General features: G+C 34.6%; 2 protein-coding genes and 1 long non-coding RNA gene across 5 annotated transcripts in view; 1 reads left to right on the forward strand and 2 right to left on the reverse strand.

The window, feature by feature from the left end:
• The window catches only part of LOC129576087 (ankyrin-1-like), a 5,162-nt gene extending 3,000 nt beyond the window's left edge, over nucleotides 1-2,162 (reverse strand). For 2 of the 3 annotated variants that reach the window (XM_055460605.1, XM_055460604.1), the window contains exons 1-8: nucleotides 1,892-2,162; nucleotides 1,770-1,797; nucleotides 1,651-1,703; nucleotides 741-839; nucleotides 571-669; nucleotides 341-439; nucleotides 176-274; nucleotides 11-109 (exon numbers count right to left, since the gene is read on the reverse strand). In XM_055460605.1, the coding sequence (XP_055316580.1) occupies nucleotides 11-109; nucleotides 176-274; nucleotides 341-439; nucleotides 571-669; nucleotides 741-839; nucleotides 1,651-1,703; nucleotides 1,770-1,797; nucleotides 1,892-1,973 (658 nt within the window). In that variant the 5' untranslated portion in view covers nucleotides 1,974-2,162. The remainder of the gene's footprint in view (nucleotides 1-10; nucleotides 110-175; nucleotides 275-340; nucleotides 440-570; nucleotides 670-740; nucleotides 840-1,650; nucleotides 1,704-1,769; nucleotides 1,798-1,891) is intronic. The other variant, XM_055460606.1, reaches the window with a different exon arrangement.
• Nucleotides 2,163-11,798: 9,636 nt separating this feature from the next.
• Nucleotides 11,799-12,658, forward strand: LOC129576088 (uncharacterized). The gene is made up of 3 exons (XR_008688863.1): nucleotides 11,799-11,978; nucleotides 12,043-12,439; nucleotides 12,533-12,658. It is a non-coding gene; the product is annotated as an uncharacterized LOC129576088 (long non-coding RNA).
• Nucleotides 12,659-14,246: 1,588 nt separating this feature from the next.
• Nucleotides 14,247-15,274, reverse strand: LOC129575923 (myotrophin-like). The gene is made up of 6 exons (XM_055460162.1): nucleotides 15,110-15,274; nucleotides 14,901-14,985; nucleotides 14,739-14,837; nucleotides 14,560-14,658; nucleotides 14,433-14,495; nucleotides 14,247-14,317 (listed from the first exon to the last, which is right to left on the reverse strand). Exons 1-6 carry the CDS (start codon nucleotides 15,161-15,163, stop codon nucleotides 14,247-14,249), a joined length of 471 nt encoding a protein of 156 aa, XP_055316137.1. The 5' UTR covers nucleotides 15,164-15,274.
• Between the last annotated feature and the right edge of the window lie 330 nt (nucleotides 15,275-15,604).

Consider the following 15,604-nt stretch of genomic DNA (forward strand, 5'->3'; position numbering starts at 1 on the left):
GGACAATTACCTGCCTGTGAAGCCCAAAGAAGAGCTGTCAATCCATCCACGTCTTTGGCATTGACGTCGGCGCCGTGTTCAATGAGAACTTTGGTAACTTCCACGTTACCTGGATTGCAAAAGGAACTAAATCAAAAAATTGTTTGTGTTTGGAAGTAAGAGTTTAGACTATTACCTTTAATAGCAGCCCAATGAAGTGCTGTCCGTCCAAAGAGGTCTGTGGCATTGACGTCGGCGCCGTGTTCGATGAGAACTTTGGCAACTTCGACGTGGCCTGGATTGCAAAAGGAACTAAATCAAAAAATTGTTTGTGTTTGGAAGTAAGAGTTTAGACTATTACCTGCCCTAGCAGCCATACGAAGTGCTGTCCATCCATCGTTGCTTTCGGCGTTGACATCGGCGCCGTGTTCGATGAGAACTTTGGCAACTTCCACGTTACCTGGATTGCAAAAGGAAAAAAATCAAAAAATTGTTTGTATTTGGAAATATGAGTTTAGACTATCTTATTCTTTACGGATTTTGTCCATCTGTAAAACGATTGATTTTGATTTGAAATAAAAGTGCAATTACCACTCTGGACAGCGTCGTGAAGCGGTGTGGAATTATCGCTTTTCAAAATCTTCGGACTAACACCCTCATCAATGAGTAATTTTACTATATCAACATTGTCTAACCAATGGTAAGGAAAAAAACACTTTAAGTTGAATGACACACAAACATATTTCATAGGAATGTGTTACCCTTCCTAGCAGCCAAATGTATTGGAGTGTCTCCGTTATCAAGTTGAATACTCATATTTATTCCTTCGCTGATCAATGATCTCATTTTGGACACATCACCTAAATTATGAACATATCGGAGCAAAATGAAATGAGTAGTTTGGAGCGAAAATGTAATACAGAAAAGTTGCGCAGAAAAATGCCAAATGAAAAGAATTATATAGTTCACTATAGTTTGCTATACAGTATACTATATAGCTGTTCCTTTTCCGCTCATTCTTCATCGACATTTTCCCGCGTAACTTTTTTGCATACATTGTAATATTCGGTGAGTGCCACTAAAAAAAATATCCACATCCATCTAGTGCGTGAGACGCATTGTCACTCATTTAGTGAGTGAGACGCACGCGGATGAGATGAAGCAAAGCGAAAGAGAAGCGGGCAACTCCATATGAACGAACGATATAGCGCGCATACATTTCATCACTCCTTCGTTAGAATACGGCCACAAACACAAACACGTCGTACCCATTGACTCTATGTTCTAGTTGCGCGCTTCCCTTTCGCTTTGCTTCATCCCATCCGCATGCGTCTCACTCACTAAATGAGTGACCATGCGTCTCACGCACTAGATGAGTGTGGATATTTTTTAGTGGCACTCAACGAATATTACAATGTATGCTTTTTTGTATTACATTTTCGCTCCAAATTACGCAAATGTCGTTATTTCGGAGTCTATCTTCAATTCGATTGACAAAAAAAATCGAAAATTTCAAATCGTGTTTTTTCATATTGTTATCAAACATCATGTTGAACCGTTTGCCTTTAAAGTTCAAAATCATTTATAGACAAATAAAAATACTCGTTTTGCCATTTTTCAATTCATTTTCTCCGTCGAACTGGAACTACACTTATTGCATAATAAACAAACCCCGTTCGATAGCGTGGCGAAGCTCTTTTATTTTATATTCTGGTGGTTGGATTCTAGAAAAAAAAACGCAGAAAAATAATCAAACTGCTCTTCATGTTAATTCTAAGAGTTTAACTTACATCTCGTCTTTCTTAACGTTTGTTGATTCTGGACAGTCACGAAGTAAGAACAAAAATTCACAAATCAAATCAAAATTGTGGAAGAATGAGATGAATAACACAATTTGAAAGTGTTGAATTACCCAGTGTTTGGTGCATATTCACATCTACTGACACTAATAACGCAGGGTAAATAGTTATAAGGATCACAAATAATTTGCTCATCTTCGTTTCTTTACACAGAATTTTTTTCTTAAAATGTTGGGTGAAAAAATGTCAGTTTGAATCAGAAATCTATCGATTGAAAAATAAAACGGAACCAAATTCAAGAGTAAAGTTACTCTTTATAATAGAAAAAATAGCGATAATTAATCAACAATAATCCAACGATTTGAAAGAAATTAAAATGTTCACTGAAACACACTCGTTTTGAAACTGAACTAAAGCAGCTCAACCGATTCTGCCGCACCATAAACTATGGTGCCAGAGCTCTCTTTGCACATCGGTCCTATTTCGGTTGTATTCGGTAACAAAACATACGACACGAACGCATCTCGTACACACAGACAGAGACGCACAAATACGTTCGTCCCTAACATAGTTCGTTCTTCGTATGGAGTTCGCGTGCACGCAAAGCGTTCGGCGCGTACACACAATGACGCGTGTGTGTATGCGCCGACGCGTGTGTGTGTGCGCCGACGCGCGATTCTCATGAATTTCATACGAACAACGAACGAAATTACTGAATACAACCGAAATAGGACCGATGTGCAAACAGAGCTCTGGCACCATAGTTTATGGTGCGGCAGAATCGGTTGAGAGCGAACGAATTGCGTTTACTTTAATTTAAAAAATACGGTTCTGTCCGTGTTATCGCATCAGTGGAGATTACATTTTTATTTTCATTTAACACCGCCAAGGTCTGGCTGAATATAATGAGGTTTAAATAAGTGTTTGGCCGGAAAAGTGTGCAAGACTGTTAAATCAATTTATATATATATGTGTGTTGATAGCAGCTTCGTTATTCGTTGCTTTTGTTCTTTTTTTTCTCCTTTTGCCTTTTTGATTCTTTAATTTCATCAGAAATGGTCAGCATGTTGGTTGCACATTAGTCTGATATTCAAATTAATGAAAATGATGATACATAATAATATACTACTATTCTATATTCGCTTATTTCAATTGAATTATTAAGAATTTCTTAGGAAAAGATTTATCAAATGAAATGTTTTGATGGGGCTTAAGAGTATTCGAAAATGTTTGCTCGATTGTAAAAAAATGTGTTTATTCGTATTTAAACACAAGCATTCGCAATGCTTCCATACAAAATATATGTGAACATTTGCAGTGGCATTCGTGAACATTCGAATACAAACATCATGCAAATGCGATACGAATGCACTGCGAATGCGGCGCGAATGTATACACACATTTCATATGGAAGCATTGCGAATACATGAATCGTGGGCTCGATCATATCATTCATGAAGCTAACGCTGATTAGCTACGATAAACTCAAGTTAAGAAAAAGTATCGAGGATCATATTAACGAAAATAAAGAATTTTTGAAAGAAACAGTCTACGAACATTTGTTGGAAAACGCTTTACCATTTAAATTGAAACCGGAGCAAAATATATCCGCAAAAATATTGTTCGATGCCAAAAAAACCCAATTAATTAAAATTCTTCACAAATAAACAGAACAAAAATCATTACCATGTTTGAGCTGACAGAGAGAAAAAACGAATTGACATTTAAAAACCAGCAAACACACGCAGGCATTTGAAATTTGATAGTAGCATTCGCAAACATTCGTACTATGGTATGGCGGAGCGAATGCATTCGCAGGTATTCAAAATTTTATACTGAAATTCGCATGTATTTGTAGCCACTCGTAGTTTAATACGTAAATGCGAATGCATTCGCAATATTCGCGAGAGTCATAAGCCCCTAGTGTTGCAAGTATTACTCAAAAATGTTGAATGGTCATTCGCGATCAAACCGAAGTAATTTCGTTATATTGGAAATGCCTACCAAAAATATTCTACACATTCAATTGCAAAACATACATTTCATCATAGTGGTTATTGAAAATTCTAATGTATATACCATTTAAAATTCGTTGGTGCCTATGATAACATTATACTCTGAACATTCACATGCGTTTCGAGCAAACTTTAGATTTTACGAAAATTATCTTTCAAACATCGATTTATGACACCAGTGATCCCACAAACAAATTCCATATACCATTTTGCCTTCAAAATAACATAATTTTGATGATGCGTTCAACAAAATATTCTCTCATGCTACTAAGACTATCGGGAGGCACCTCTCGGTCATGCCATAACGAATGAAGAGCAACAACTTGTTGTTATTAACAAGCGAATTGTGGTCTGAGCACTAGAGGTACAGTAGCTCGCAATCAAATCTGTCTGAAAATTAGAGATAAGTAAAGTAAAGGCAAGATTGTGTCTGGTATTGAAAATTTTATTTTTATTCAGAAAATTTGGTGACAAAATTCTAATCGGTATATTTTAAAACATCATTTTTGTCTGTGACATTAGCTTTCGATGTATGTCCCTGCATTGGTGAAATTACAATATTTTGTTCATTTAATTTCATTGATTTATTCCTTTTTCTTCTGAATTTGTCGAATAATAAATATGACAAATGTCGTCCTGTTCCCTCGTCAAGAGTTTTACAAAATAATAAGTAATTGTGTCTATAAATTTGTTGCTTTTTTTTCTTTTCAATCAATAGGGGAGAGGTTTGTAAGTTGACCATGCATGTAAGTTGACCATCCCGTGGTATTTAATATTTCTGACTGTAAAAACGGCAGAATTTGTACTGTCAACGTCATGAAAACGATCGACTTCACTTTTAATGTGATTTTAGGGTGAAAAAACGCATCGTACATTAGTCATACAAGCTGTTGAGAATTAAAGTAAAGATGAGAAATAAAAATGCATTGCGTACGATTTAACAAATTTATTCGATGTTCACAAACTCACGTCTACCATAATACTGAATCTTTCTTCGCTGTGGCGCGGCTATTTATTCTATTCTAAATACGCATATGGCTGCTTGATTTTTTCACTCTTAATTCTAGTTTTCTGTTCAACTTTGAACAAAGCACTGTGTATTTTTTCAAGAAAAATTATTAAAATTCATATAATAACTTGTTGTCGTAAAGTGACTAATTTTGAACGATATTGGAAATTGAAGATAATCTTTATATAACAATATTTTGTGCATTTTCATAATCCGAAGTCAATCCCAAGCATTAACATCTTAGAAAAAAAAATGATGATGCATTTTGCAAAGTCATCAAAAATGTAAGTTGACCACTCTTTGGACTTAAGAACTTGTAAGTTGACCACCCATGTTTTCTAATGCGGTAACATGCCGATGACATATTCATACTTATCAAATATTCGGAATGGACATCGAAACAAGTTTAAAGTATTTTAAATGCATTTTTGTGGCATTTTTGGCGATTTTTCTTAATATTTGAAATATATCACAATAACATGGAACTGATAGCATTTTTCATGAAAAGTTATCAAAATTGCTTTCATTTTAGCGTTCAAAGCAAATGAAATATATGAAAATTCAAAGAACTTCAAAAAATTTCGTAAATCGGGCATTTGTACTCAACTTACATGCCAGGGGGTGGTCAACTTACACCACAGGCCATAAGTTTGGATACCCCTATGAAACGTTTGTTTCTACGTTTTTTGAACATTTTCACTTGAAATTTAGTATTGGATATGAAAATATATCGAAATTCTGACCGAATGGATGATTTGGAAGATAACATTTGGCCGGCCTATGGCCATTTTTTGGCCTTTTAGCTGTGGGAGCCAAAATCGAAGTCTTAAACGGGCCATCGGATTAAAAAGTTATATACGCCATTGGAAAGGTCTTGAAAAGTAGATGTGATTTTTGGTATTAAACATCAAAATCGGCCGGCGTTTGACCAAGATATGACCGTTTGTAATTTTTGGCCGAAATCTTCAATCAGCCATATCTTGGCCAAAAGCTGGCCGATTTTAATGTTTAGTACCAAAAATGATACGTACTCTCCGAGACCTTTCCAACGACGTATAGCATGTTGAAATTGGACAAGCGGTTTGAAATTTAAAAATTTTGGGCCAAATTCATTCATAGGGGTATCCAAACTTATGGCCTGTGGTGTACATGCCAAAAAAATTTCATCTCAATTTCAGGTCAATTAGAAAATCGACTGAAAAAAATTCATTTGCTATAACAATATGATAATTATCAAATCAAAAACTTTCTATAACGAATATTTAGATTTTTAGATCCTCTTCCCAATGGTATTTAACAATCTACGATGTCTCGATTTTTCGAAAAGTTATGAAAATATCCAGGATGCATGGTCCTTTCCCCTACATATTCCATTTGAAAGTGGATAATGTTAGTTGCATTCTCGATGTTTCTCGATTTGGAAGCAATAATTGTGCTTATTTAGAAAAATAATTGTTTCATTTCGTTTTAATATTTGGACACTTGTTCATTATTTTTTTCTTCTTCCCAAACTGTATAAAATATTCTCGTTGTTTTACTTCAAGTAGCTTTAGCTCACTTGGCGCTTTAAATTTCCGTATTAATACTAAGCGTTCTAGTAAAAATCTACCTTTACAAGCGCCAAGAAAGCAGTTTGATCTACTTAAATTTTAGGTTGAAGTTGGAATCGGAAATTTACTGATTGAAAAATAAAACGGAATGAAAGTTTTGAGTAAGATCACTTTTTGCAGTAGAAAAAATTCTGATATTTGTTCAACAATAATCCGAGAATTGAAAAAAAAAAGTCTAAATGTTCACTGAAGCCTCGAAACTTAAATCAGGCATTCGAATGATTGCTTTCATTTCGTGTGGTTCATGAAATAATTCCCTAGAAAATTCCATCCGCGTTATCGCCTTAGTGAAACGCAATGGCGGCTAGGGGAATTTCTCACGTAAAAACTGTGAAGATTTTCGAAGATGTTTGAAACTGTGAAGATGTGGAAGTTATCGAAAATATGTGGATTTGTATAGATTTTATAAATTTTTTGAGATTTCAAGATGGCGGATTTTGTGAAATCCAAGATGGCGTCGGGTGATCTCGCCTGAACCATACCTCGAGCATGCTTTTGGATCTTTGCCAAAAATGGTTCTGTACTAAGCTGAAAAAACTTAGCTAACAATTTAAAATACATTGCGCCCCGCAAGCCATCTAGATGGCGCCACAAGAAAATTTGGTTCTTATACGAGGTGTATGCTCAAGATATGGCCTGAACTGTCTTGTTTTTAACACTAAATATGCATGGATTTTCTAAATTTGGGCAAAACTACGTAGATTTCAGAAACTGTGGGAGATTTTGAAAGATTCCAAAAATATTTTCGATGAGAAATTCCCCTAGAATGGCGGTGATAGCACTTATTCGTTAGTCACAACCAACGCTCCTATTCACTTTGAATTTGACAACTGATATTGAGCGCAAACACCACCTAGATAATTTAAGGCTAATGACAATACAATCAAGTAAAGTCTCCGTTCTATCAAACGTCATACTGAAGTATAACATACAGACATCACGAATTCGCCATCGGTTCTTTAGATGGCGCTTCGGTCAACCGAGTTCCAACCAAATACATGTATCAGTATACGAAGCATTCCACTGTTGGTCACAACACATTTCTCGTTACTTAAATTTTGACAACAACGGTCCATAATTCGGCTTCAGATTAGTCTGATACACTTGTGACCCTTTTAACTTTGTGCTGATTTCAATTGAAGTCATACACTACGTAAGAAGTTCTTAGCAAATGTTGATTCAAACATTGCAAGCATTGCTCACATTTTGATTGAAAATTAAACCGAAGTAATTTCGGTGAGTTGGAAATCCACACTGGAAAATGCTATACGTTCAATTGCAAAACATAAAACTTACACTGGAACAATCAGACGCCGATCTTCATATGCCTATGAGCGTAGGATAAGACATCCATCAAAATTCTCAAAAACGATTTTTTACCGCACCAAAATCTAGGGGGATTTAACTACGTGAAAACTTGTAAAAAAATGATGTAAACGCGCACGAAATTGTTACATTCACCAGAGAACTTGCATGATTCCACTCAGTTGACAAGTTCCGTATTAAAACAACATGCGCGAACGCGCGCGAGTTCGTGTGCAAACTTGAAGCTGGACGACGCGCACACATCAGTCGTTCCATTTATTATATCTGGATTAACTTTTCCAACACTTTCTCCAGCTCTTTAAAAATATTTCCTTTGTCCATTTTATAATTATATAAATCTTTGAACTTTTGGAAAGGATGTGAAAAATCTTTATACACGTAAACAACCAATTTTTAGTTTGAAACGCGTTTTAGTTGTCAAATAACAACTTGAAAAACGCGCAAAATCATAAACAAACTTGTGTAAACTTGTGACCGTGCGCGTTAGTACGTACAACGAACGCGTCGAACTTCCGCGAATCAAGCAAACTGGCAGAAAACATGCTGAACTCGTAAGAGTTAAATTCCCCTAGACCAAAATGGGATAAATAATCATAAACATTCCAAAAATTCTATCAATATCACAACTAACTTGCTCATCTTCGTTTCTTGAAACAAAATTCTTTTCTTTGCGGTGGTTTTGGTGCAAAAAAAATGAGCTTGAATCAGAAATCTATCAATTGAAAAATTAAACGGAACGAAATTCCAGAGTAAAGACACTATTTTCTGATATTTGTTCACCAATAATCCGGCAATTTGAAAAAAGTCCAAATGTTTACTGGAACACATTCGTTTCGAAACTGAAACAACTGTATTCGTACGAATCTGATTTTGCTTTTGCTTCCCTTTCATATGGTTCATAAAATTATTCTTTTATATTACCATTTCCGTTACTTTAATTTTGTCAACAATGGCTCGCATTTTGGTTTCAGATTAGTCTGGTGATAGAACTTTTCTTTATTCCTCTGCTTGAACTGAAATCATAAATTATATCAAGATTTTTGAATGAAGTAATTTCGGAGAGTTTGAAATAAACTATAGGAGAAGGTGAGGAAAATCCCATTCGCAATTCTAAACCAGCCAACATTCTCATATGAAATTTCACTTGTCAACCTTTTCCATACTCATTCTATTGCGCCGATATTCTGACTATAAACAGTCAAATTAGACGCACTCGTTTATCAATTTAGTTTAACTCAAGAAATAATTGTGATAATTATTGTTAGCATTATTTAGTTCATATTCATTAGCCCATAAGGCTGTAAGAATCAAAACCAAACGATTTCCTGTGATCCAGATTGTGTTTGTAACACTATCAAAGACTTGTTTACCGTAAGAGATTTCTATTCATTGTACATTGAGATCAATATTCATGTGATGTAAACACTTTATTATAGGCTCCTGAGGATGGTTTCTAGTGAAACCGAACCGTTGAGCAAATGGAAGAATAAAAACATGACCGATAGCCGTCCAAAAAACGACTCATTTTGTTTTTTACTCACAATAAAAATAACACACGAACTTCTATATCGATCACCGTGTATAGTGTTTGCAGTTCTGACTACCGCTGACTACCGTATTTGATCGATAAAAAAGGGCAAATATCAAAGATAAAAAGTGCATCATTTCACGAAAACGGCGTAGAGAATATATGCGCACACAAAAAGTTACTAAAAAAAAGTTCTACCACCTGAAATAAAACTCCAATTATACAAATCATTAATATTGCCGGTAATCGATTACATGGACATAATTTACCATAACTACGGCACACATGGTACAATTGGTGATTGTGAGAAACTCGAAAAATTACAAAATATTGCAATAAGATATATTTTAAATGTTAATCGACGAGATCACATCACACCGTATCGTAAAAATTTGAAATTATTAAAACTATATGATCGCCGCACACTACACATATCTAGTTTAATAAATAAGATTCTGAATAACGAAGCGCCTATGTATCTTAATAAACTATTAACAAGAAATAGCAATAATACAAGATCTAACAATAAGTTAATTATACAACAACCAAAAAGTAATTTTCATAAGACTTCATTTTTCATCAGTGCACCTAAATTATGGAATCAAATTCCAAATGAAATACGTGATATCGAAGATAATGAAGACTTTAACTATTTTTATGAGCAATACTACAATAATTTTATCAAGAGAAACTACTTTATCACTTGACATTTCTAATGAAATCAAAATCTATTTACTCAAAAAATGTATTTCATAAAATGATTTGCCTCTGAGGCAGCATGTATTTGATTGTTATCTTATACCGAATAATAATAATAATAGTTCAGCATTCCGATTGTTATGTTCATATATTGAAAGTTCGTGTTGTGCCAAACAAAATCCGAATCGAATTTGTGTTAGATTCGCTTCGTATGTACCGTATGTTAAATGATGTATATAAGTCACAGAATATACAATGGTTTCGTATAGTAAGGCATAAGATTCGTAGATGTTGTGTGACGCTGAGATTTTCATTTTTTGCAGTCGCACCATATAATATTCTGAAATGGGCGAATTACAAATAAAACACATATTTGACTTTTTTGTTTGTTTGTTGAGCGAGTTTCAGAATTTCCGTGTTCCGTGATAAGGTTTGCCACTTTCATTTTGTTATACAATAGCAAACTAAGCGTAATTCTGTCCTTTTCCAAGATTCGAAGAGCGAAGAATTACCTTGATTTTACATATGCTGTTGCTTAATGCAGCATTCTCATTTCATAAACATTCGGATCATCAGACTAGACGTCATCACTTTGACTCTTTGACAAATTACTTCGAATAACACCAATTTATGGGGCAGTGACTTATTGCTGAGTCTATTTCTAATTCCTATGAAATATTCATTTCTGTCGGTGAGTTGCACCTCACCGATCTCCAAATTCCGAACACAATTACTTGTATAAATTTGAATTCATAAAATATTGATAAGTTATCGCCCCATCAATAGGTGTTAATTGTGGTAATTTGTCAAAGTGTCTAGTCTTGAATTGCTTTCGACGTAACAATTAATAAAAAAAAAATCAAACACGAGTGTACGAGTTTTTCTTTCAACCCAATGAAATTTGGTATTTAAGGGAATGTCACCATAAATCTAGTTCATTCAAGTTCCACAGTTGGCAATCAAAGAAAGTAGTGAAAAATCTAATAGAGAACGTATAGTTAAAAGTGAGAGAAAAACGCTCAAATCAATCAATTTCTGAACATTCAACCCAAATTCAATTCATTCAAATCGAATTAAACAAACACCAATCATTTTCATCCTAATTTCGCGTTGTTTCGTGAAAAAGAGTCTTGCAAATAATGTCATTCGAATTATTAAAATATTATTTTCGCTTAATGAGCCTAACACCACTCTCCAGTCGTTCTGACTTGATATGGAATGTCATTTTCACCGGAGATTTCGTGATATCCTTTCTGTCGACGCTTTGGTTTATTGTATTTGTGGGAAAATCATTGAATGAATATTCGCAGAGTTTTCATTATATGATGTGCTCTCTGTTGTCGTTGTCCTGGTATTTGACTTACTGCTGGCAAGCAAACAAATACGCTCGATTATTCAAAAGACTAGATGAAATTATCGAAACGAGTAAGTGGTTCAAAATTGCTACAGTTCTCCCAGTGTAATTGATTGGACCCATTTATTTTCTAACGAATAGGAAGCGAAAAACAAGCGTATATAAAGACGATCAATAAAATCGAGAAGCTAACACGTTTAGTTCATCTTTTGATGATGAAGATAACCGTGCCTTTCATTGTCCTATCGCCAACGATTGTTTCCATTGTAAAATACCTTTCGACGGGTCACATCAAGGAATCACTACAACAAATTTATCCAGCAACGTAATCAAGTTTAAATCATATATGTTCAGACTCTGATTGCCATTAACTTTGTTTTACTAACAATTCAAAGGTTTCTATTCGACTGGAAAACTCCAATCGGATATTTGTTGTGTGGTGTCATTCAAGCGATGTTAATATTTGGAACGGCAGAACTGTTCATTTGTACACTTCTTCTAACCATTGGATTCTGCTCATTTATAACCGATTTCATTTCGGACATTGATGAAAATCTGCATCAGTTCAATGATCATTTTCTCAGGGCTGATAATCCGAGGCGGATCGATATGAAATCAAAACTATTGGCCATAATAAGATTTCATTCGGAGGCAAAAGAGTTGCGTTAATCAATAGTTGTCATAAAATCAATAAATTCACTTTTGTCTCTTTGTGTTTCCAAGGTTTGCAAATCGATTTTCGAATACCAACAGCGGCATTATTTTCGTGTATCTTCTTTTTGCAATTGTGGCATTTAGCAACGCAATCCTGCAGATCAGCATATTACCGGAAATAAAATCGTTTTCAGACCATTACACCGAAGCTGAAAGTATTGTGACAATATTGCAAATTGGCGCTCCAGCACCAGTCAATGTGTTTTGGTTGTATTTAATTTGCAACTATGGACATCAAGTCAATGCACGCTTCAGTAACATTGCAAACGAATTATATCAGCTGGACTGGTGTATGCTGCCATCGGACATGCAAAAGATGTGGCCAATGATGATTATTCTTGCTCAAAACAATTTTTATCTTCGTGGACTTGGACGTACATACTGCACACGAACGCTTTTTAAAAAGGTTTCGAAGAAGACATTTTTTAAATTTGTGTTGTTGATTCGTGTTTTTAGCTTTCATCCTCATTTTCAACATAATACCTTTTTCCTTTTCCAGATTATCAAAACTACTTTCTCTTATTTCACGATGTTGCGCAAATTTGACCTTTAACTTTGCGTTTTTAATATGAAATATTGAATAGGGATCAAAACCCATTCATTTATTCGAATAATATATGCGAGGGAGAAACCACTATTATGAATATATTCATAAACACCATGTTAATTTGCAAAATAGTTGGCATTTGTGCCTTTTGTACAAGTATTCGCACTACCACGAAAGTATCCGCGCAACGTTGCCGTATAGAATGTATGGAGACAGCGATAGACACATTGAAATGAATCTTTGTCTATTAACACTTTGAACAGTTAGCACATTCACATGCATTCATAGCCATCACACTATCATCGATATCGGCGATAGCTTATCGCGAATGTCGGTATCTAAAATACATGGAAAATGTTTCGTGCATTCGCACAAAAGTGACAGTATTCGCAGAAAGTTGGGCCCTCCAAAATATACGACTTATAATTCACTCTTTCTATGTTAACATGATGTTAAAGTAGTGAACAGCCGATTGTTTTTCCGCTGGATTTGCTCGATTTTAGCATCAATAAGCGTCGATGCTGACGAATTAAATTGAGCTGAATTTGAATTGAACGTATAAATGTTTACTGGCACATCTATTGTAAATTGCATCCAATTTTCACCAAATTTTTTAACATTATACAACAATGATATGAATAAAGTGTTTAGATTTTATCAAAACACCCATTTTTATTTTCACTCAAACGTTTTTTCGAATACAAAAAAAAAATTTCTTCTATAGAATTGAAAATAATCACCGAAAATGATTCATAAAAGACAGTAATTCAATCTATGGTCGGTATCTAAAACAATTCTGTATATTTCATTACGACATAAACATTTTTAGCAAAGAATCTCAAACACCATTATGACGTCTAAGAAACGCAACCACACTTGAATGTCCTGAAATTGAGAAAATAAAATAATTGTGACAAAATAATTTTTCGAAGAAAAAAAAGCTCTCAAAAATCTTGATTCATAATCGGAATATTGAAGTAAACACAATGAATTTTCGCTCTTTATGCCGAGCTTATTGAGAAGAGAGGAGACAAGAAACTCGGCGAAAAGAGTGCATATAGAATTATTCTAATAGTAAAGTATCCGAGTTTATAGGCATTATGCTTGGTCCTACCTCGACTAGTGGCATAAAAGAGTGGCTTGCGTCCGTACATATCATTTGCATTAATATCGGCACCATTTTCAATGAGGATTTCGGCAGCGTTACCATGGCCTAAGTAGAAAAGAAACGACTTTAAATGACATAGCAAAGGATCGAGTAAACTTTTAAGCATTACCATTTTCTGCAGCAAAATGAAGAGGGGTAAAACCAATATCGTTCTTTCGATTGATATTTGTGTCTTTTTCAATGAGGATTTTCATGATATTCACACGACCTGACAGTATTTAACCAGATTTTTTTTTGGTAAAATTTGTGAAAAAAAATCATTTTTAAAAAGCTCAAACCTTTGGATGCAGCTAAATGCAACGGCGTCTGCCAGAGATCATCCAAACGGTTAACATCGGCATCATTTTCAATAAGAATCTTAGCGATATTCTCATAGCCTGAAACGATCATGCATGTCAACATCTTTTGTATGGATTAGTGTCTAAGGAGCATGGTTTATTTTCTATTTTAGCCGATTTCTTTGAGTTTTCTTTTTTGGTGCATTTACAAATGGTGAAATCACTCTTGATTACCTTTATTGACGGCATAATGAAGAGGAGTCAGCTTGGTTTGGAAAATCTTTGAGCTTTCTGATGGATGTAAGAAAGACTTTATTTGAATTTGTCACAATATTCCGTCAAGTTGTTTGCATACAACGAGCGTCACATGGTGACGATTCCATCTATACTATTGTTTGATTCTCACCTGGTTTTGAGTGATTAACATTAGCTCCGTTTTCAACCAATATTTGCACGATTTTTTCATAGCCTTTGATTGAAGAACAAAAATGAAGTGAAATAAAGAAAATGGAATTTGAGTTCATTCGACCGACCTTTACAAATAGCAGCAATCAGAGGCGTTTTTCCGTCTTTGTCCTCTTTGTTGATGTTGGCCCCATTCTCGATGAGAATTTGTACGATTTTCTCAGAGCCTGACAAAATTGAATCGTTTAGTATATGACTCCGATCGATATTATTTCTTCAAATTAAATGTAAAATGCGTTGAAATTACCGAAACATACAGCTGAATAAAGAGGTGTTTTATGGTATTTATTCTTGAAATTAACATCGGCACCGTATTTGCGAAGGAATTTTGCGGCTTTTTCACGATCTAAAGGAGGAAAAGGGCTTACAATGAAAATTATACGGTTAGCTTCTTTCCTTTACTACATACCCACAACGAAGAATCGATCTTCCGAGTAAATCTTCTCAAAGTCTTTGAAATAGGCAAAACGATGAGCGTCCAAGAAATGCAACAACTATTTTAAATACGTGGGAAACGATTGCAACACTTGATTATTCTATACGAACTGCGAATGATTCTTTCATTTCGAAAAGAGATTAACTTATATTCATTCCTTTGATAATAATAATCAAACAAACCTGATTTAATACAAACTTTTCGTTGTCAGTCAGCTTATTGATGGATCGTCCCATTTTCTTTCATTCAATAACAATCACAAAACGCAACGCAATTGAGAAGAAAAAATTATGATTTTGAAGAACTTCTTTGAAGAAATAGTTCAAGTGAATGAATCTGTTGCTTTTACGTTCAGGAAATAGATACTAACGTTGATATTGATTTCGACACCTTGAAAAATCGTGCATGCGATACCGACGAAAATGGGTGATTAAACTTCGTATATCAGTATCAATACCAATGCAGCTCACGAATTGTATCGCTGTATCGATCCACTGCGATAATTATCAGTGCGATAGTTTTGCACAAGTAGCTAGTAAATTAGAGAATCGATGATTACCTGATAAAATTATTTAATTGCACTGACGATTGGATCATAATCAATTTTGTTTCCGATTTCATCGCCAAATATCATCACCGTATATAATAAATTGGATAGGTTCGGAATTCCATTCAGA

This window comes from Sitodiplosis mosellana, unplaced genomic scaffold (genome assembly GCF_009176505.1).
Source record: "Sitodiplosis mosellana isolate CC-2019 unplaced genomic scaffold, AAFC_SMos_1.0 Smas_scaffold_6170, whole genome shotgun sequence".
In the NCBI taxonomy this organism is placed as follows: domain Eukaryota; kingdom Metazoa; phylum Arthropoda; class Insecta; order Diptera; family Cecidomyiidae; genus Sitodiplosis; species Sitodiplosis mosellana.